The sequence below is a fragment of the Culex pipiens genome, chromosome 2 (genome assembly GCF_016801865.2).
Source record: "Culex pipiens pallens isolate TS chromosome 2, TS_CPP_V2, whole genome shotgun sequence".
NCBI lineage: Eukaryota > Metazoa > Arthropoda > Insecta > Diptera > Culicidae > Culex > Culex pipiens.
The window spans coordinates 1,220,235-1,240,535 of record NC_068938.1 but is presented as its reverse complement, the minus strand read 5'-3'; the positions used below and the strand labels follow the sequence as shown (position 1 = coordinate 1,240,535).

Sequence of the window (20,301 nt, the reverse complement as noted above, 5' to 3'; positions counted from 1 at the left end):
TCGTTAAACTTCTACGCATAGTTGTCCCACCAAGTATTTTCTCATACGGAATCATAAGCATAAGCATAAGCATAAGCATAGGTGCCCACCCGCAGTTGCTACTCCGTTATTGACCAGGACCTCCAGAAGTTACATCCACGAGCCGTGGAAGATGAGTGGGTGCTATCTTTCCTCGCTTCGCAACTTCTCAAAGGCCCCTATCATGCTGATCAATACCGGCGCCGGCCACGACCAGTGGTAGAGTCACGGGGAAGTGGATGGGAATGTTAGTCCGATACTTGAGTGATAGAGACCGCCCAATCGACTGCTTCTCCGACAAAGTATCACATGAGTTTTGAGGGGGTTAGTAGATGGGTATGAGGTCAGGATTCACGAGTGGCAGTGATGTGACCATGAGCATTTTGTTTATCGGTTGAAAATTTTAAATCTTAGGCAGCCGGCTGCGGAAAGATAAATAATTGATTATTTAAAAAGTTTTTTAATCGAACGCGTGCCAACCGAGCAGTAGTGCTATGGGCTGGACTTATCAGTATATTTTACTGTTTGTACAATTTATATAACGCGAGCAAATTTCAAAAATAGTAAATAAAAGACGCTGAAGAGTATAAATAAAATCGATAGTTTGATGAGTTGATACTAAAACTGCCAGTTTGGAATATATTATTACGATCAACGAATATAAATGAAAAGAAAACAGTACACCACGTAACCGATTGTAATGAAATTAAAGCAATAACTTAAACGAACTAAACCGGCGGCGTGCCTTCCAATCAACGATGATAAAAGAAGGACTTATGAAAAATAAAATATCAAATAAAAGGCTCCGAAAAACACGTTGCAGAATAACCGCGAGGTCCCGCTACCAACAATCGAATAAAAAAAAATCAAAAACGCGCGCTAATGGTCTATCCTAAATGTTAGCGATTACGATTCTCATCTACTTAATCCTGAAATTTTTGCCTAAGAAGTAACAAGTTTGTGGTTTACTGCATTCACCCAATTACACACCCACACACACACACACACACACACACACACACACACACACACACACACACACACACACACACACACACACACACACACACACACACACACACACACACACACACACACACACACACACACACACACACACACACACACACACACACACACACACACACACACACACACACACACACACACACACACACACACACACACACACACACACACATACATACATACACACACAACATAAAACGAGCTCACCAAATTCACAGGATCCTATGGCGTCGATGGTTGTTGGCTTTGATCACTAAAGCGATTAATTTGAAGACTCTTCAACCAGCATTCTGATCAGATTCTCAGGAGCGACAATTTTAAGTTTTAGCACTTTTCGAATTTCACTCCCCCCTTTCGCCAAGAATTTCCTTTGATTCATTGTGATTGAATTTTTTGTTTAAGTTGATGAATATTATTTCCACTTGTCTGTGACAATCACTGCCACACACACTTTCACCCACTTGACACTTCATACAGCAGCACACCTCGAACAGTCGCCATTCCGGGGGCGCTTTTCTCTCTTCGTTCCTTTTTACGCTCTTCGTTTCCTCACTACTACTCTCCGGCACTTCTCAGAAAACAAGCTCTGCGTAGTAAAACGCTCTCTAGACTTCCTTTCCAACAAAACTCAAACGGCTCTTTCTCTTGTGGTCTCCGGCTCTTCTCTCCCAAAGCAAACCCTCAACGATTTTCAGAACACTCCCGCTCTCCTTCTCTTATTAACCACTCTCTCCTGATCTTCTCGTCCAAAGCAAACCCTCAACGATTTGCAGAGCTCTCCCGCTCTTCTTCTCTTATTAACCACTCTGTCTCTCTTTTTTTTTCTCATGACGCTGTTCGCGCCCGCCATCTTGAATAATCGCGTGGTTTTCACAAAATTACAAGATTTCACAGCTGAGTTTCCACTATGACCACTGTAATGCACTGTCTCTTCCTTAATAAACAATCCGACCTCCTTCACAGACCATCTGTTTCAACTGAGCCTCCAGCAAACGGCCAGGAATTCGGTCGCGGCCGCAGCACCACCGTGGCTGTTTTGAATAACGATTTCGTGATTTCTTGCCAGAAAACGAAAAATTCACGAGAATATAGCACTTGAAAGGCGTTTAAATATCCCCTTTCTTCACAACACACTTCAACACAAAAAAAAAAAACGAAATAAAACCGAACAAAAGTTTAAAAATCACTACGACTCGAGACTGAACGATGCTTAGACGTCCACTCTCGCCCGATGCTCGATGCTCATAGTTTTATGAAGCATTATGTCGTGTTTACCTGTTGTTTAGTAAGAGGATCACAAAAAAGAGTAAATACCAGATTTTATGTGTTTTTCTTAAAGTATACGACAAACTAAACATAAAAATGTCAAAAAGTCAAAATCGTCCAAAAATGACATGGGACAATTATGCGTATAACAGCCGTATAGGGCGAATAGAGACCCACGGGACAATTATGCGTAGAAACACAAAAATCGATCGAAAAATTTCAATCGCTTTTTTCTCAGTTGCCCTTTTTTGAACATGGGACAATTATGCGTAGAAAGGCAGTGAACTGGTGTAAAATGCATTTTAAAATTTTTATTCAAATTTTAAATTGTGACTTATAGTTTCAATTTCTGCATATTTTTTTTTGTTGTTGAAGGGAACTTTCTTGAAATTCGAGTAATCACCGATACTAAAAAATGATTTCGGACAGTAAAAAATGATTTTTTAATGTGTATGTGTAATTTTATTGAAGAAATGTTAGGGCGTTAGTACACACTTAAGTGATATCGTGCAATATGACGCAAAGGAAGCAAAAACAGCTTTTTTTCTCGCTTTTGGTGTGAAATGAACATGAATCAAGGGGGCAACGAGCTTTCTAAAAATAAGAGTGAGTTCTGAAGAAAGCAGCTGGGTTAAGTTAGTAAAGTTAAATTTCACCACTTTTTTTAATTTACTGCATGGTATTGACAATGTCGTCAATCTTCAGAATCGACCGCACCGTTTCGGTGGCCAGCGTAATCGACGAGGTCGAAACGAGCAGCGGCTGCACCACGTTCTCCGCCAGAATGTCCGTGATGGCGCCCTTGCGCACGTTGATTCCGGCATTCTTCTCACCCTGGGCGTGACGGTTGCGCAGTTCCGTGACGGTGGCAATCGGGTTCAACCCGGCGTTTTCGGCCAACGTCGACGGAATAACTTCGAGCGCATTCGCGTACGCACGGAAACAGTACGCATCGACTCCCTCGAGGGTTTGCGCGTGGGCGGCCAGGGCGAGGGCCATTTCGATTTCCGGAGCGCCACCTCCAGCGATCTGGGCACGCTTCTTGACCAGGCAACGGACCACGCACAGCGCGTCATGCAGCGAACGGTCAGCTTCCTCTAGGACCAGTTTGTTCGATCCACGAACAACGATTGAAACGGTTTTGCCCTGGTTCTGGATGCCGGTGACCTTGACGAACTTGGTGCTTCCGCTGGCGACTTCCTCAACGAGGTCGGCGCTGACCAAATGTTCCGGCAAGAAGTGGTCCAGCGAGGCAATCGGACGACAGTTGAGCGTTTTGCACACAAACTCGATGTCTTCACGCTCGATGTCCTTCACGACCATCACCTTGATCTTGTCCAGGAAGTGCATGGCCAGGTCGGACACGGCATCACGCAGGATCGACTTCTGGACCAGTAGCACGTTGCAGCCGGACTTTTTGATCTGCTTCACAATGTTCAGGATGTAGGCGCGTTCCTCCTTCAGGACACGATCCATCGCGGCGTAATCCGACACGATGACACTGTGGTCCATGTCGGTTTTGGGCGCCGAGATGCAGAACTGAATCAGACCGATCTTGGCCTTCTCCAGCCGCTTCGGTCCGTTGACTCCGCTCGAGCGCTGCGTAAACACGAGCCCATCGATCAGTTCGGTGTCCTCGATGGTTCCTCCCAGGCTGCGGATGGTTTTGATGTTCTTCAGATCACAACCGGCCTCGAGTCCGGCTTCGGTGACCTTCAGCACGGCATCCACGGCGATCGGGGCCAGCTGGCTGCTGTGCTGCGACACGACCTTCGAGTTCAGCGACGTCGACGCGCTCTTGATCAACGTTTCGCGATCGGTCAGCTCGATCGGCTGCGACATGTCGTTCAAAATCTCCACGGCCTTGGCCGAGCAGCGCTGGAACGCGTCGGAAATCGCCGTTGGGTGGATTCCCATCTGGAGCAGCTTCTCGGCCGCCTCCAGCAGAGCTCCGGCCACGACCACCACCGACGTGGTGCCGTCTCCGGCCTCCACGTCCTGGGCACGGCTCAGCTCGACCAGCATCTTGGCCGCCGGGTGGATCACGTTCATCTGCTTCAGGATGGTGGCTCCGTCGTTGGTGATCGTGACCTCACCGTTGCCGGCCTGGATCATTTTGTCCATGCCGCGCGGTCCCAGACTCGTGCGGATCGCATCGGAAACGGCTGAAATAGGAAAAGAATTGTGAAGAAAGGTTTAGTAATATCCCTCTAAACTGCATGTAATTTTCTTCTAAATATTAAATTTCTACTAGTTATTGAATAAAACTGATCAAAACAAATTCAAAATGATGTTTTATTTATTTTTATTAATAACTGAATTCTTCCAATTTCACAGTTTTGAGATTCAAAAGCATGCAGATTAGGCAAATCACTTTTTTTTATAAAATCCAATCGATTGTTTCTACTAACCATATTTGTATAGGAATCAAACAAAGTGCTTATTATAAATCATCAATATATAGCAGCGAAGCAAGTGACTTCATCAGTGTTCTGTTCTCGACTCGAGAGTGTGCCGGGAATCAGTGCAGTGTATTAGATTCCCCCTGCGGCCGGTGGATTAGCAGAAAAAGTGAAGATCATTCTGCTGCACAGCGGCGGCATCGTGGGAAGAAACAAAGGAAGCAAAACAAGTGATCGTTCGTGGCCTCTGCTAGTGTTTCGCTACGGGTGACGACACGCACACCATTAAGGGTCGATCGCGGTGTGTCGAAAGTGCAAAATTTTCTGGAAAAAAAAAGTCGCAAAAGTTTTTGAAATTGTTGAAAATTTTAAAAGTGGTTTCGGTAGCGCAAAAGCACGCAACTCCAAAGCAGCAAATTTATGTATTGCTGCTACGTTCGCTTCCGGGTATGAAGACCGTTAGGCTTCGAGACAAAAGCCCCCGTTACGGTAGCGAGAGAAAACCGGAGCTAAGTTTCGGTAGCTCTTAGGCGAACTCGTCGCCCCGAGACTAGGTAGCGCGGCCCTGATAAGGCTGCCTACCGAAAAGGGAGGATCGCGAATGGCAAGAAGATTGGAGATCCGGAACAAACGGCAGAAGCCCATTAAAAAGCAGATCACCGATTGGCGACTCGGTTCTTGGAACTGCAGGTCCCTAAACTTTCTGGGTTTCGAATTCGCTTTGGCGAAAGAGTTGCAACCTCGCAACTTCGATGTTGTGGCACTGCAGGAGGTGTGCTTGGAGGAGGAGCAGGTGCTCGACTGGCCAGGTCGGCAGACCGATTCCCGTTTTTTTCTGAGCGGCGGCAAGGACAAGAAGCTGGGTACCGGCTTTATTGTGCGGGGCAAGATGCAGGATCGCGTGTTCGGCTTCACGGCGATCAGCGAGCGGATGTGCAAGTTGAGGATAAGAGGCCGTTTCTTCAACTATAGCATCATCAACGTGCACTGCCCCCACGAGGAAAAGTCCGATGATGAAAAGGAAGCATTCTACGCGACGCTGGAGGAGGTGTACGACGGCTGTCCGCGGCAGGATGTGAAAGTCATCATTGGGGACATGAACGCTCGGTTCGGAAGGGAGGAAATGTTTCGGCCGACTATAGGCCCAGAAAGCCTGCACTCGGTCACGAATGACAACGGCCAACGCTGCATCGACTTTGCAGCCTCCCGGGGAATGGTGGTCAGGAGCACCTACTTTCCTCGCAAGGACATCCACAAAGCCACCTGGACATCACCTGACCAACGGACGAAAACGCAAATCGACCACGTCCTGATCGACGGCCGATTCTTCTCGGACGTAACGCACGTGCGCACCTTTCGCGGTGCGAATATTGACTCGGACCACTACCTAGTTGGAGTTGACATGCGCTCAAAGCTGTCGACGGTGTTCAACCAACGCCGAAGCCGGCGGGCCCCTCCGTTCAATACCGCATGTCTGCAGAGCGGAGATGTGGCCCACAGTTACGCGCAGCAGCTGGAAGCGAATCTGCCAGGTGAGGAGGAACTTGGCGCAGCCTCGCTCGAAGATGGTTGGAGTCGCATACGCTCAGCCATCGGCAGTGCAGCGGAAGCCACACTGGGTAGTGCGATCCGAGTCAGCCGAAACGATTGGTACGACGACGAGTGCCAACGGATTACCGCCGAGAAGAAGGCAGCTTACGACAGGAAGCTGCACAAGGCGACGAGAGGGAACGTGGAACGATACAGGCAGGCTCGGAATCGGCAGGTCGCGGTCTTCAAGCTCAAGAAGCGCCAGCAGGAAGACCGGGATTGCGCAGAAATGGAGCAGCTATTCCGAGCTAACGAGTCGCGGAAGTTCTACGAGAAGGTGAACCGGTCCCGCAAAGGCTTCGTGCCGCGAGCCGATGTATGCAGGGACAACGAGGGAAACTTGATCGTGAACAAAAGCGAGGTGTTGAACAGGTGGAAGCAGTACTTCAACGAGCACCTCAACGGCGATGAAGCGAACGGAGACGGCGATGGAGTCAACCTTGGAGCACCCGCAGCTGATGAACAGTTCCCAGCACCTGATCTGGAGACGGTGAAGAGGGAGATCAGGAAGCTGAAGAACAACAGAGCTGCCGGCAAGGATCGGTTACCCGGTGAGCTCTTCAAATATGGAGGAGAGAAACTGGCTAGGGCGCTTCACTGTGTGATCTCCAAGATCTGGGAGGAGGAGAAGCTACCGGAGGAATGGATGGATGGTGTCGTGTGCCCCATCTACAAAAAGGGCGATAAGTTGGAATGCGGCAACTACCGCGGCATCACGCTTATCAACGCGGCCTACAAAATCCTCTCTCAGATCCTCTGCCGTCAGCTGTCACCCCATGCAAGGAGGTTCGTGGGGCCCTACCAAGCGGGCTTCACTGGCGCGCGCGCCACCACGGACCAAATATTTTGTCTTCGACAGATCCTCGAGAAATGTCGTGAGTACAACGTGCCCACACATCACATCTTCATCGACTTCAAGGCAGCCTATGATACAGTCGACCGCGAGCAGCTATGGCAGATTATGCACGAGAACGGATTCCCGGATAAACTGATTCGGCTGATCAAGGCTACCTTGGATGGTGTGATGTGTCACGTGCGTGTTTCGGGGGATTTAGCGGAACCCTTTGGATCACGCCGAGGGCTGCGGCAAGGTGATGGCTTATCCTGTGCGCTGTTCAACATCGTCCTTGAGGGCATTATTCGAAGGGCGGGCATCGAAACGAGTGGCACGATCATGAACAAGTCCTACCAGCTGCTTGCTTTTGCCGATGACATCGACATTGTAGCAAGAAACCTGGAGACGGTGAAAGATGTCTACACCCGACTGAAGGTACAAGCAAGACGTGTAGGACTTGGCATGAATACGACGAAAACAAAATACATGAGAGGAAGGGGCTCGAGGGACGTCGGCCCCCCAAGTCTCACCCCTCTAGCTGTGGATGATGATGAGTTGGAGGAGGTGAGCGAGTTCGTGTACTTGGGATCGCTGGTAACCGCCGACAACGACACCAGCAAAGAGATCCGGACTCGTATTTTTGCTGGGAATCGTGCGTACTTCGGATTACGGAAGACCCTCACTTCGGATCGGGTGCAACGCCGCACGAAGCTGACGATGTACAAAACACTGATTAGACCGGTAGTCCTCTATGGCCACGAGACCTGGACGATGCGGCAGGAGGACGAACGTGCCCTTGGAGTTTTCGAACGGAAGGTGCTACGAACGATCTACGGTGGAGTGCAGGTGTCTGACGGAGTGTGGCGTAGACGCATGAACCACGAACTGCACGCGCTTCTTGAAGAACCGACCATCGCCACCCAGGCGAAGATCGGGAGGCTCAGGTGGGCCGGCCATGTCGCCCGAATGGACGAGAGCCAGCCTGTCAGACTGCTTTTTGACCGCGCTGAACCAGCTGGCGGAACAGGCAGAAGAGCAGGGAAACCGCGCGCACGGTGGGGAGATCAAGTGAATGGTGATATCCGGAAGATCTGTAACCTGGGAAATTGGAGAGTAGCAGCACAAGACCGAGAAAGATGGAAGCGTCTTCTTGCTACAGCACGCGTACCTGGTGCGCTATGCTGATTGGTATGTATGCAATATATTTTAATTCCAAGTGAGGATAAATCAGGTAGTTGATTCAGTTAACTCATATAAAAATTATCTTGTTCAGTTCAAACAAGATGGCAAAACTTCTTGATTAAAAAAAATAATTGTCCTTTGATTTTGACCACTTTATAAAGCTGTTTGGTCCCACTGTGTGCTCAGTAGGCCGACAAGCAAAAAGTATCATCTGACTCATCGTTGAGGTTAGAATAAACTGAATAAAATTAAAAACTATTTTTCATTGTACAAATGCTGCAATCCAATGAAATTTGCAATAAAATCACTTAATTTGTTGGATTAAATTATTTTTCTCGAAAAGATTCAGTGGAAACTGCAAGAATCTTCGAGAAAACATGACTTTTCGCTACCTTTTTCAAAACTGTAAATTTAATGTTTTCCACTAGAAATCTGCAAGAATCACAATTTTTAACCAGCAATCTCCAAATCGGCCAGTTTAACCCACCTCCCGCACCGGTCCCCAGCGAAATTACTCGATAGGAACCATGTCCCCGCCCACACTCACCCTTGGCCGCGTTGATGTTGCTCTGGCGGATGTCAGCCGGTTTGCTCTTGTCCTTGTAGGCCTGTCCGACGGGCTTGGCACCGCGTGCCGCTGGCTTCACGACCATCCTGGCTGGGTAAAGTGCACTTTTCGCGTGGAACCGGAACGAAACGACGACGGAATGCCCGAGATTTTACGATTTTTTCCTGCAGACCGAGAACTTGACTCGCCGCAAACACGCTGTTTTCGCTGATGGTCGGTGATCGAAGAAGGCGAAGATGATGGGGTCCCGTTTTTTCTTTCGCGTTTGGCAGTGATGCCAGCAACACTTTTCTTCTGCGGTTGACAGATGTTTTGCTAAGGTGTGAGTCGTGTGAGTGAGGGAAGTTTTGACAGTTCAAGTTGTTTGGTAGCGCAGCGGCAGAGCAACGTTTGCTCGCGAGGAAAAAAATCAGTAATTTCGAGTTAAAAAGTGGTTCCAGCGCGATGATTCCGGCGGCCCAGAAGCTCGTCGCGGTTCCCCAGAGCAAGAAGACGCGCACCGATCTGATGAGCTACACGGCCAAGGACAAGCAACTCATGGAGCAGCATGTAAACAAAACTTTTAACGTGGGACTACGTTTGTAGTTTTCTGCAAAAATGAAAGTATTTGCTGAAAACTTCCCAATCACTGTCTTTCATATGTTTATAGGACCTATCCTAATTTTGGATTTTCAAAATTGGAAAATGCGGCGAAGATTCTCCTTAGGCCCTTTTTTTTAATTTGCAAAAATGGCATTTTGGGCGCCCTGGGGCTACCTGAGGGGGCGCTTCATCTTTTTCAAGGAGGCGCAGCACAAATCGGCAACTTGGCAAATTTGCAAAATGCAAAGTTTCTCTTGGGCCCTGCTGAGGGCGCCAAATTGTTTAAGGAGGGCGACCTTTTTGTTAAAGAACTTGTTAGTCGACGACTAACCTACAGCCCAGCCCTGGACGAAGCGCTGTCAATTTTTTTCTTTAAAAAACGTAGTCCAACGCCAAATCTAATGTAATCCGTTTCAGAATGTGGACCGCACGTCGTCCCTGTTTGCGCCGATTATGCTGCTGGAGGGTCACGGCGGGGAGATCTTTTCCACCGAGTTCCATCCGGAGGGTCAGCATCTGGTTTCGACGGGATTCGACCGGCAGATTTACCTGTGGAACGTGTACGGTGAGCAGTGTGACAACGTCGGAATGATGAATGGCCACACGGGGGCCGTGATGGAGGTGCACTTTTCACCGGACGGCGGAAATCTGTACACTTGCAGCACGGACAAGATGGTGGCCGTGTGGGACGTTCCGACGTGTACGAGGATCCGGAAGATGAAGGGCCACGCGAACTTTGTCAACAGCTGCCAGGGTGCGCGCCGGGGACCTACGCTGATCTGCTCCGGGTCGGACGATTCCACGATTAAGGTTTGGGACGCCAGGAAGAAGCACGTGATTCACACGTTCGACAGCGAATTCATGGTGACGGCCGTTTGCTTCAACGACACGGCGGAGCAGATCATTTCCGGTGGGATTGATAACGAGATCAAGATTTGGGACATCCGCAAGCGGGACGTGATTTACAGATTGCGAGGACACACGGACACGATCACGGGGTTGGCACTTTCACCGGACGGGTCTTACGTGCTGTCCAACTCGATGGACAACACGCTCCGGATTTGGGACGTCCGACCGTACGCTCCGATGGAACGTTGCGTCAAGGTTCTCACCGGTCATCAGCACAACTTCGAGAAGAACCTGCTACGGTGCGCGTGGTCACCGGATGGTTCGAGGATCTCCGCCGGATCTGCGGACCGCTTTGTCTACGTGTGGGACACAACCTCCCGCCGGATCATGTACAAACTGCCGGGCCACAACGGCAGCGTCAACGACGTGGACTTCCATCCAACGGAACCGGTCATCGTTTCGGGTTCCAGCGACAAGACCCTCTACCTGGGAGAACTGGACGGATAAGAACAACAAAATTTCGCCTCTAATCTTTCTTTATTTGTGAATTTAACTCTAATTGAATAAGAGGACATGCTAGCGAATAAGAGTGTGTGATTTAAAAGAGTCAGAAAAGCAGCAGATTTTGTCCCGCGTCGTCGTCGTCGTCATTCACTGCGCCTGGTTCGGGTACAGAATGTCGTAATGGCCGGGACGGTACAGCAAAAACACGTTCGGCTTGCAGCCGTCGGGAAAGTCGTGAGCAATCACCTGGTCCCCATCACCCCGGTCCATGTACTCCACGCGCACTCCGGCCTCCAGCGCCGAGCAGATTGCGATGATGTGAATGTGGTCCGACTCCTTGTACATCGGTTCCACCTCCTGGCGGCAAAAGTCCACGACCGAGTAGTTTCCCTCGATAAAGTTCTGGTAGAAGTCGGCTCGCTCCTGCAGGTGCTGCGACGTAATCAGGCGCAGGTACACGACGACGTAATCCGAATGTCCCTGTGGAAAGAAAATCCGTCAACATCTGCTCCAAACCCCCCCGCCAAACCCACCCTCCTACCTGTTCATTGAGCAGCTTGTGCAGCTCGGCCAGCGCCGCCTCCGTATTGTCCCCCTCCGGCTTCACCTTGTTGATGACCTCCATGAACGTCTCGTAAAAGTCCTCGATCGTAAAGCGCGGAAATCCGGCCGCCGTCAGCCGCTCCCGCGACTTGGCCGCGTACTCGTAAAACTTGCTGAACTCGCTCTTGTTCAGCACCAGATACTCCAGGTAGGCGTACGCGAACGCCCGAAAGAAGCAGTTCCCGTCCGGCCGGGTGCGCCGAATCCCGCGATACTTCGACGACAAGTCCTTCAGCTTGCTGATGTAGATCGCATCGTCCAAGTACTCCGAGTTCAAGCTCGCAATGGCGTGCGATTCGCTGACCAGCGGGTTCGTGCAGGCAATCTAAACCAAAGAAACAAACCCCGTTCAACCTCCGACGAACCAATTCCGACCCCTTTCCCCCATCCCCTTACCTCCTGCTCAATCTCGCGCTGTTGTTTGATAATCAGCTCGTCCTGGTTTTCCTCCGGCTGGGACGGCTTGGCCGCGCTGCTGCTGTCCGAAGTGCTGTCGGAGGTGCTCATCTTGGCGGGCGCGCGCACCGGAACTGTGGCGGATTACACACAAAATTTGGCTCAACTTTTTTCTGCTTCACGAACAAGAGCGCTTGTGATTTTCAACTTTGGCTGCTGCTTTTTTCTTTTCTTCGGCTGCGGTGCTCAAATTCAGGCAGAAAACATCAAAAAGCGCCGACGTCGATCTGTCAAAATGGTGTGTGGCAGGGAGGCCAGATTTGGTGATGTTTGGCAAATGTTTGGTGTCAATAAAAATAATAGAGTTAACCAACGAATTAATTTAAAAATCCTTTATTATAAATTAAATTCAAAAATAAAAAAAAAATCTAGTTGAGTGAAATGCCATTTGATTTTCTTGCAATAAACACTCAATAATAATAATAATAACAACAAAAATTAATAATTTTATGACATCGGAAATTTCATATTTATTTTCGATTTTTTTTAATTAGAAATTTAAGAGACCGAAAATTCCATAATTTAGAATATTCTAGAATTCAATCAAATTAAAAAAAACAGACATTAAAAAATTTAAATGTTTAAAAAAATTAATTTGAATAAAAGATTCAAGTAATTGGGTCCTAAAATGAAGCTTAGATTGCTGATATTATTGTTCACAGCGATAAAGCTTATTTTTCTGAGTACAATGACCCTTTGTACGACCATAAAGAGCTTAAAATGGATTTTTAAATCAATTTTGAAAAATTAACCTCGCGGTCCTTCTTGACAGAAAAGCTCCTACTTGACAGGTCGTTCCAAGGGGACCATAGTTGATAATTTATAAAATTTAGAATCTAGATTTTTATGTTTTTTAAACTTATTAAATTCATAATTTAAAAATTTCTCAATTATTATTATGTTGACGTTTCAACCCCATTGTTCGACAATTTCCGAACACGTGGTTTCAAGCTTTTGACAGCTGTCAGTCGTTCCAATTAGCGAATTCAGATTCGTTCATTCGAATGCAGTTCCATTCGAATTAGCGAATCCGCTCTATATACATACATGCATGAATGGCATGAATAAATTCCTTGATGTTTTTCTCTGATTTTTAACCGTCGTTTCAAATACCATTCCAAACCGAAGCACAGCGAATGAACTTTCCTACCCCCAGCCGGCGGAAGTTTAATGGCACATTCGTTTGAAGGGCCTCGAGCTCTTTTTTAATGCTTTTTTGTATTAATTTACATTTCTGTCAGTTATCACTCCGAAATTAAATAACATTTCAAAAGGCATCATGTACATTTTGACACTTTCTGGGTTATTGCATATTCTGAAAGTACTTCTAATACGCTACCTCTCCACCAAAAATGCGCAAAAGTTACTTCAGTAAATTCTGTTTAATCATGATTTTAAATAAAGTAACATAAACAAAATCTCTGCCATCAGCAGTCTCTGTTTATATAGCCCTGTCAACCTGTCAAACAAAAGACTACATGAACCTCGTGACGGAAAAAAAGCAACATGAACAAAGCGCCATGTACATAAGGCTTTCTAGTCAGAAATTTACCAACACATTCAAAGTATGTTAACATTACAGCTGGACGATTGTTTGCATCAGGTTTCCTATCTCTTTCTAGCAAAATTTTTTTGTCAGGCGACTTCTAGCTGGTTTTTTTGACTGACCGCTCGATATGTCAGCCAACATACTTCGCAGGGCTGTGACAGCTCGAGCTCGATCATTAGGTCTATTCCCGTACTTGCAGAATTGCAAAATTCCTGCAGCTTCTGCAGAATTCTGCAGCCAGCAAAAGTCACTTTTTTGTAGCACGTTCCCGTACTTTTTAGCTCGCTCTCTTCATCTCTCTCTTTTGCAGAAGTTCTGCAAGGAGAGAAGCGGCAAAAAAATTGCCTGGGTAGTGCGTTCCAGTACTTTTTCTGCAACATTGAACACAGTTAAGTGGATTTACTCAAACTGGGTATTATTTTTTTTTAATTATTTCAAAATATTAAAAAAAATGTTGACAAAAAAAGTAATTGAAAGAAGTTTACCTTTAGAACTGGGACATTATTGTTTTATGCAGCACAACATTTTATTTAAAAAATCAAGGATGTATTATTTATTAAGTAACTCGAAATTAATTATGCTTAGGTAGACATCATATATTAGAAACAACTTAAAATTTTTAATTAGGTAAACAATTTTACAAATGAGAGTGGCAGGTACATTTAATAAATATGATAAAAAAGACAAACAAAGGTTTTATATAGAAGGGACCATAAATACATGTTTAATAGCAGAATGTTTGAAAGATTATTCAGGATAACATAAATAAATTATGACTGGATGTCACATGAAAGAACAACGGTGACGCAGTAAAATTGACAAATAAAAAAATGATTAAAAACCTAAAAATTTGGATATACACATAAATAAAGCAATCTGGAAATTAAGAAATCCACAATGAAAAATATAAAAAAAAACTTATATTTCCACATCAAGAAACTTAAAATAAACATTAAATCAGATATTTGAGAAATTTAAAAATGCAGATAATTATATCAGAAAAATAAAAAAAAAACAATAAATTGAGCTTTAAGCTAAAAAAAACATATGATTAAAAACTGAATATTTCAAAATGATTAAAGTTAAAAAAAATCTTAATTTAAAAAAATCAAAATAAAAAAAAGGTTGAAAAAAATTCGAAATAAAATAACAACACAAATTCAAAAGCTACAGTTAAAAATAATAAGGGAGAAACTTGAAGAAATTATAATTTCAAATACAAGTAAAATCAAAAAAATCTGTAAATCAAAATTTTAAAAACTCAAATATAAATAAAATAGGAACAGTCTAAATTTCTAAATCCTCTAAATTTGAGTTTCTAACCTAAAATTTGACTTCGAAAAATGTGTATTTATTATGAATCAAGATGGCGTAGAAATTAAAAGTTCAAGAATTTAAGAATTTTAATTTCGACAAAATGACATTTTTTTTGGTTCATATAAGAATACAAATTGGTAGCACCGTTAAAGGTATAAACAATTATTTGCCAATTAAATTTACCTGTTATTTAACACATATATTTATTATATTCCAAGGTTTATTCGAAAACAATTGAAGATCAAAAATTTTTCCTATTTTAAAAGTTTTTAAAAACAATTTGTGTTAATAGTACAATTTTTGTTGGGGTATTAGCCGTGCTGTAATACTATGGCTTAAGTTATCAATTTTTTATCAGGTAAAAATATTAACACTGAAAAAAATCGCTGTATCATTTACATAAATGAACTAAGCCTGAAATCGTTAACATAATAAAAATCGGTCTCAATAAAACCAGACATAAAAAAAACTACCCCAAAATCATTTATTATTACAACTTATAATAAAATGTTTAATTTCACCCAATTTGCAGATTTTATGTAAGCGTGTAGTCAACATCCATCACACCAAATTGCAGTAACTTTTCAACAAGAAAGAGAAGAGAGAGCTTGCAGAAAAGTACGGGAACGGTTTTGCTGCAACTTCTACCTCTCTCACTGCAGAAGTTCTGCCTGAGAGAAAAGTTACTTTTGTTGCAGAAAAGTACGGGAACGCTCTGCTGCCGTTTTTGTGCAGAATTGCAGAATTCTGCAGTACGGGAATAGACCTATTGTTTGCATCAGGACACTGTGACGAGAAGTTCGTCATTATTGAGTTAAATTATATTTTTTTTCACTGGGCCTAGAAAGCCTTATTCGGCGAAGAAAACCGAATCATAACAAAGCGTCCCCCTCAATGCCAGCAGGGTGATATAAACGTTGGTGATTTCAAAAGAAGTTATGTTTGTTTTTCTCAAATAAAATTACGGAAAAAATGTTTTATTGAATTTGGATGATCAAGTATCAATAAAAGCAACGTTTTTCATTGTTTGTTATCATTAGAGCATCTTATTTTGCTTGTGTATTAAAATGGGAATTGAAAATGGATGCTCAACATTCAAATGCGTTTTTCTCAAAACGCATGTTTGGTACATGATGCTTTTTGAAATGTTGGCGTCGAATTTTCCCCTCCGTAGGCCCGTTTTACGTGACACACGTAAAAATAATGTGGAAGTGTACCGACAAAAACATGATTTCACGTTAATGTTACGTGAAAAACCTTATAGTATTTTTCCACTAGGTTTTTTCATGTAGCTTCTATGTGTTTTGGAATGTAGCACCGACGAAACTTCTTTTACTTGAGTGCGCGAAATTTCTACGTGATTATTTTAGTATGAAAATTGATGGCGAACGGTGAAGTTCTGCAGCCGGACTTGTGTTTGTCAAATTGTAACAGAAAGTAGGTTAAATTAAGTTTAATAGTAATTTATTTTTAAGTATCGATTATTATTTTCGCAGAAGTCAACTTCTGGCCCTATCATCTTCGTATCCGGCGGTCACCGGAATTCTGGCCGGTGCTGACATAGGCGGTGACCTAAAGATCCCCTTGAAGGCAATCAGAAAAGGCACAAGTATGTGCAAGTACGGGTTACATCACTCGTGTTGGTGTCTGCTTTCGTTCCGATCTTCTACGCCGGTGCTTTGCGGCAATCCATCAGCCCTGGATAGCTTGTTGTCCGCGTCGAATATGTTCAAAGCCACAACTTCCCTAAGTCTCCAACTGGTTCTGCCGTGCGGTCATGCAGACCAACAGGCTCGACTACAATAACGATTCCGCTAACCAGGGGCAATATTTTATCGTGGTTCCTTGACATATACCTTTCGGGCACCAAATTATGTTTTAGTTTATACTGCAGAACAATTACAATCATTTTTTATTCTTTTTTGAAAAAAATAAAATGCGCCAAAAACCAGAACCTTCAACTAAAAAGTTCATATAAATTTTACTAGAACAAATAAGTAAAACTCATCGGTTGATTCATTTAGCTTTTACGTGTGAAACACGTAGAATCGACGTGAAATAATCTGATCAATCAAATCCCGTTTCCACTAGGGCCACCTAGTAGCAGTTACGTGAAAACTGTAGTGGAAAAAAAGCCACATAGCTTTTCACGTAACTTCAACGTGAATATTTTTTTGAGTGCGCTCTTTTATACTATCCAGATTTTAAAGCGAAGATGACGTTTCGTTATTGTGCGTAAACGCCGTTCTAAAGGTAAGAATAAGATTGTCCGTCAGACCTGGACGCAAACGCAAAATTTTGCGCCGAACGCTGTGCCAGTTCGATTTTTCCATCAACTGTCAGTCGAACAATCTGCAGGGGTTGCTTTGTTCAATGGTCGATGACTGGCAGGCTATGATGACAGGTGCAAAATTTTGCGTTTGCGTTCAGGCCTGACGGACAATCTTGTTCTTAGCTTAAGAGTGATAGTCACTTTTTGTTGTAAACAAACCAGGATCAAACGAAAAAGTGTCAAACCCCCGAACATGCATGCAAAACCGCCCTTCAAACCGTCTAAAGTTTCTCGGCTTGGCCACCAGATGGCACACGCTAGCAGAAACAAAAGCAAGAAGAAAACCTCTTTTGACAGGTTCTTTTTCCGGTTTGATTCTCAAACGTGTAAGTCGTGCATTTTGTGTTTGCGGCGATATTTTTGTACGAAAACAAGTGAAATCGTCGGAAAATCGGGTGAGATCAAAGGATAAACGGTCGGTGCGTGCACGGGACGTGGAATCGATGCCGGGATGGGGTAAAAGGTGGCCACGGAAGCCGGATTTTCGACCGTCAACAAATCGCGATTTCGCAGTCGCGCGACATTTTCGTTGTGCGAGCTGTCACTTTTGGCAGTGGTCAAACAATGTTCCGACGCGCCCGGTGCATGCTGCGGGAACCGTTTATCCTTTGAACTTGAATGTCCCGGATCGAGGACGATAGCACCATTCCGGAACAGCTGATGATGATGGGTTTTCCCTGTTTGTTTTGGTTACATTTTGCAGTTAGGCCACGATGAGAACGATCAACTCAAATCAAACGGTCACCATCCCCAAGGGCGTCTCGGCCAAGGTCCATGCCCGAGTCGTGACGGTTTACGGCCCCCGGGGTAAGCTCAGCAAGAGCTTCCGCCACCTGGCCATGGACGTGTACAAGGTGTCCAAGAAGAAGCTGATGGTGGAAAAGTGGTTCGGTTCCAAGAAGGAGATTGCCGCCGTCCGCACCGTCTGTTCCCACATCGAGAACATGATCAAGGGTAAGTGGAGCGATAGTGGACCGGTCGCTGGACGTCCAGATTAATGTAATCCTTTTTTACAGGCGTCACCAAGGGATTCCAGTACAAGATGCGCGCCGTACATGCCCATTTCCCCATCAACTGCGTCATCAGCGAGAACAACAGCCTGGTCGAGATCCGAAACTTCCTCGGTGAGAAGCACATCCGTCGCGTCAAGATGCAGGCCGGCGTGACCGTGGTCAACTCGGCCAAGCAAAAGGACGAACTGATCCTCGAGGGTAACGACATCGAGGCCGTTTCCCTGTCCGCTGCCCTCATCCAGCAGTCGACCACCGTCCGAAACAAGGATATCCGTAAGTTCTTGGACGGTCTGTACGTGTCGGAGAAGACGACGGTCGTGCAGGAGGAGGAATAAGTTCTGCGCTATTTTCTTGTAATAAGTGGGTTCGCGAAGATAAAGAAGGGAGGAGTGAAATAAAAGAAAGAAAGCAAAAGTTTCCAAAAACGAAGCGAAAAGATGTGTGTTTTTTGTGAAAGATTGCGAAGAAGTCCTCTATTTTCAGCGGTAGCGGTTCAGAGTTGTACACCTGGAAACTGTGAGTAGTGACAACACATACAAACAAGCACCATTAGGAAGTAACAAAATTTCAGGGCTGAATCCTAGATATGAGCTTGATTGGTTGCGACAGGACCTGGCGCATTGACTTTGAAGTTTAAATGGGATTCCGTAAAATTGATACGTTTTATTTTTTCCAGTTTTGAGCCTCTTAACGATTTTTGCATTTTTCAAAAACCTTACGAGCTCATAGTTTGTGCTCCAGGGAACAATTTTGGCGAAGAGTGCAAAAAGATTCGTCAACTATAAAGAATGTTACAGAATTTATAACATTAACAATGAAAACTTCAGCTTTTTCATCAAGCTCTTCTGGCGACCATCCTTGCTTGGTGCTACTTTTCTCTCAGGTAAAATATTTGCAATGATAATAGCAGAAGTATGTTCCAGAGAAATCGACAAATTAGTAAAACGTTTCGCACCGCGTAAAAAGAGGTTTCACTGTATTTCAATTTCAAATACGTAAAAAAAATGTTCGCTCTAAAAGCATTGCTTTGGCGTTCTCGTTTTACACCTTAGCTTCCCCATCCACCCCGGGATTCGAATTAACGACCTTTGGATTGTGAGTCCAACGGCCTACCAGCGACTCCACCGAAACAGGACCTAGGGAGACGACTCCTACACCTGGACTGAGCTAACGACCTAACCTCTAGGTTAGACCGGGCCAACATTTACTACCCCGTCCGGCGGAAGGCGTGATCAGACAAATCTCGTCTCGAAAAATGCCACCGGAACCTTCTGGGATCGAACCCAGGCCGACCCGGGTGAGAGGCAACCACGCTTACGCCACGGGTCCCGACTAAAAAGTATTTGTTTTAAATTTTAGAAATTTCCAAAATTATCCAGAATTCATAAATACAATTTAAAAAAAATGTTTAAAAACTCAGAAATTTTTTGAAAATTTCAAGATTATTTTTTTTTTTAAAGAAATATAATTATAAATAATTAAAAAAACAACTCTAAAATTAAACAAAAAAAAATATAAAGGTTGATTCTAAAAGTTAAAAAATAATCCTAAATTTGAAAAAAAAAAAATATAATAAAAAAATTTAAATTTTAAATGATGCCAAAATGTCTCGTTTAGGAACAACATTAGCTGTTTAGAAAAAGTAACCTAGATCTCAAATAGATCCCAAATTTTGATTAGGGACCATCCATAAATCACGTGGACACTTTTTTGGAAATCTCAACCACCCCCCCCTCCCTCCTTCGTGAACCCCCTCCCCCTTAACAACGAAACACAAAATAAAATCGCATTTTTTATTTTTGTTTTACTTTTAGTTCTACGACTCCATTTTAGTCAAATTTGAATGGTTAATTGTCTGTAAAATTAAAAACTGCATTTTATTCAAAATAACGTCACCGCCATTTTGGCCGCCATGTTGGATTTAAAAATTCAAAGTTTTTTATCCAGGTTTTTAAGCGAAGATGGCGTTCGGATGGTGAACGTCCGAAATGTCAAAATCACGCAGTGGTACCAATATTCGCGATCAAAAGCTCAAAAATTCCGACAGATGGCGCAAAGCATCGAAGAATGACGATTCAAATTTTCGCTGTTCGGTTACATAGGAATGCAAACTTAAAATTGAATTTACAGCTCATAGAACAACTTTTGAGAAAAAATTCAAGTGGTACGATTGTTAACTTTTTGCCCTCTATAAATTAACGCAATA

General features: G+C 44.4%; 4 protein-coding genes across 6 annotated transcripts; 2 read left to right on the top strand and 2 right to left on the bottom strand.

Moving 5' to 3' along the window:
• Window positions 1–2,752: 2,752 nt before the first annotated feature.
• On the bottom strand, window positions 2,753–9,137 carry LOC120419044 (T-complex protein 1 subunit delta). The gene is made up of 2 exons (XM_039581610.2): window positions 8,870–9,137; window positions 2,753–4,478 (listed from the first exon to the last, which is right to left on the bottom strand). Exons 1-2 carry the CDS (start codon window positions 8,973–8,975, stop codon window positions 2,983–2,985), a joined length of 1,602 nt encoding a protein of 533 aa, XP_039437544.1. The 5' UTR covers window positions 8,976–9,137; the 3' UTR covers window positions 2,753–2,982.
• Window positions 9,138–9,247: 110 nt separating this feature from the next.
• Window positions 9,248–10,908, top strand: LOC120419039 (U5 small nuclear ribonucleoprotein 40 kDa protein). Its single transcript, XM_039581604.2, has 2 exons — window positions 9,248–9,439; window positions 9,890–10,908. The coding sequence occupies exons 1-2, from the start codon at window positions 9,335–9,337 to the stop codon at window positions 10,826–10,828; spliced, it is 1,044 nt and encodes a 347-aa protein (XP_039437538.1). The 5' UTR covers window positions 9,248–9,334; the 3' UTR covers window positions 10,829–10,908.
• Window positions 10,840–12,083, bottom strand: LOC120419040 (ubiquitin thioesterase otubain-like). The gene is made up of 3 exons (XM_039581606.2): window positions 11,825–12,083; window positions 11,367–11,753; window positions 10,840–11,305 (listed from the first exon to the last, which is right to left on the bottom strand). The coding sequence occupies exons 1-3, from the start codon at window positions 11,933–11,935 to the stop codon at window positions 10,973–10,975; spliced, it is 831 nt and encodes a 276-aa protein (XP_039437540.1). The 5' UTR covers window positions 11,936–12,083; the 3' UTR covers window positions 10,840–10,972.
• A 5,171-nt stretch (window positions 12,084–17,254) lies between these two features.
• On the top strand, window positions 17,255–18,524 carry LOC120419037 (60S ribosomal protein L9). 3 transcript variants are annotated; one of them, XM_039581601.2, is made up of 3 exons: window positions 17,255–17,408; window positions 17,786–18,036; window positions 18,099–18,524. In XM_039581601.2, the coding sequence occupies exons 2-3, from the start codon at window positions 17,796–17,798 to the stop codon at window positions 18,428–18,430; spliced, it is 573 nt and encodes a 190-aa protein (XP_039437535.1). In that variant the 5' UTR covers window positions 17,255–17,408; window positions 17,786–17,795; the 3' UTR covers window positions 18,431–18,524. The 3 variants fall into 3 exon arrangements, with proteins under 3 accessions (XP_039437535.1, XP_039437536.1, XP_039437537.1); XM_039581602.2 differs by lacking the exon at window positions 17,255–17,408 and adding an exon at window positions 17,428–17,444; XM_039581603.2 differs by lacking the exon at window positions 17,255–17,408 and adding an exon at window positions 17,461–17,477.
• Window positions 18,525–20,301: the final 1,777 nt, after the last annotated feature.

What these genes read in the sequence shown, in the direction of transcription:
- LOC120419039 (XM_039581604.2), top strand. Translation starts at nt 9,335, where the DNA reads ATGATTCCGGCGGCCCAGAAGCTCGTCGCGGTTCCCCAGAGCAAGAAG. An exon ending in AGCAACTCATGGAGCAGCAT is followed by an intron (nt 9,440 to 9,889) that starts GTAAACAAAACT and finishes AATCCGTTTCAG; the next exon opens with AATGTGGACCGCACGTCGTC.
- LOC120419040 (XM_039581606.2), bottom strand. Translation starts at nt 11,935, where the DNA reads ATGAGCACCTCCGACAGCACTTCGGACAGCAGCAGCGCGGCCAAGCCG. An exon ending in AGCGCGAGATTGAGCAGGAG is followed by an intron (nt 11,754 to 11,824) that starts GTAAGGGGATGG and finishes TCTTTGGTTTAG; the next exon opens with ATTGCCTGCACGAACCCGCT. An exon ending in ACAAGCTGCTCAATGAACAG is followed by an intron (nt 11,306 to 11,366) that starts GTAGGAGGGTGG and finishes TTCTTTCCACAG; the next exon opens with GGACATTCGGATTACGTCGT.
- LOC120419044 (XM_039581610.2), bottom strand. Translation starts at nt 8,975, where the DNA reads ATGGTCGTGAAGCCAGCGGCACGCGGTGCCAAGCCCGTCGGACAGGCC. An exon ending in CAACATCAACGCGGCCAAGG is followed by an intron (nt 4,479 to 8,869) that starts GTGAGTGTGGGC and finishes TTCCTATTTCAG; the next exon opens with CCGTTTCCGATGCGATCCGC.
- LOC120419037 (XM_039581601.2), top strand. Translation starts at nt 17,796, where the DNA reads ATGAGAACGATCAACTCAAATCAAACGGTCACCATCCCCAAGGGCGTC. An exon ending in CATCGAGAACATGATCAAGG is followed by an intron (nt 18,037 to 18,098) that starts GTAAGTGGAGCG and finishes CCTTTTTTACAG; the next exon opens with GCGTCACCAAGGGATTCCAG.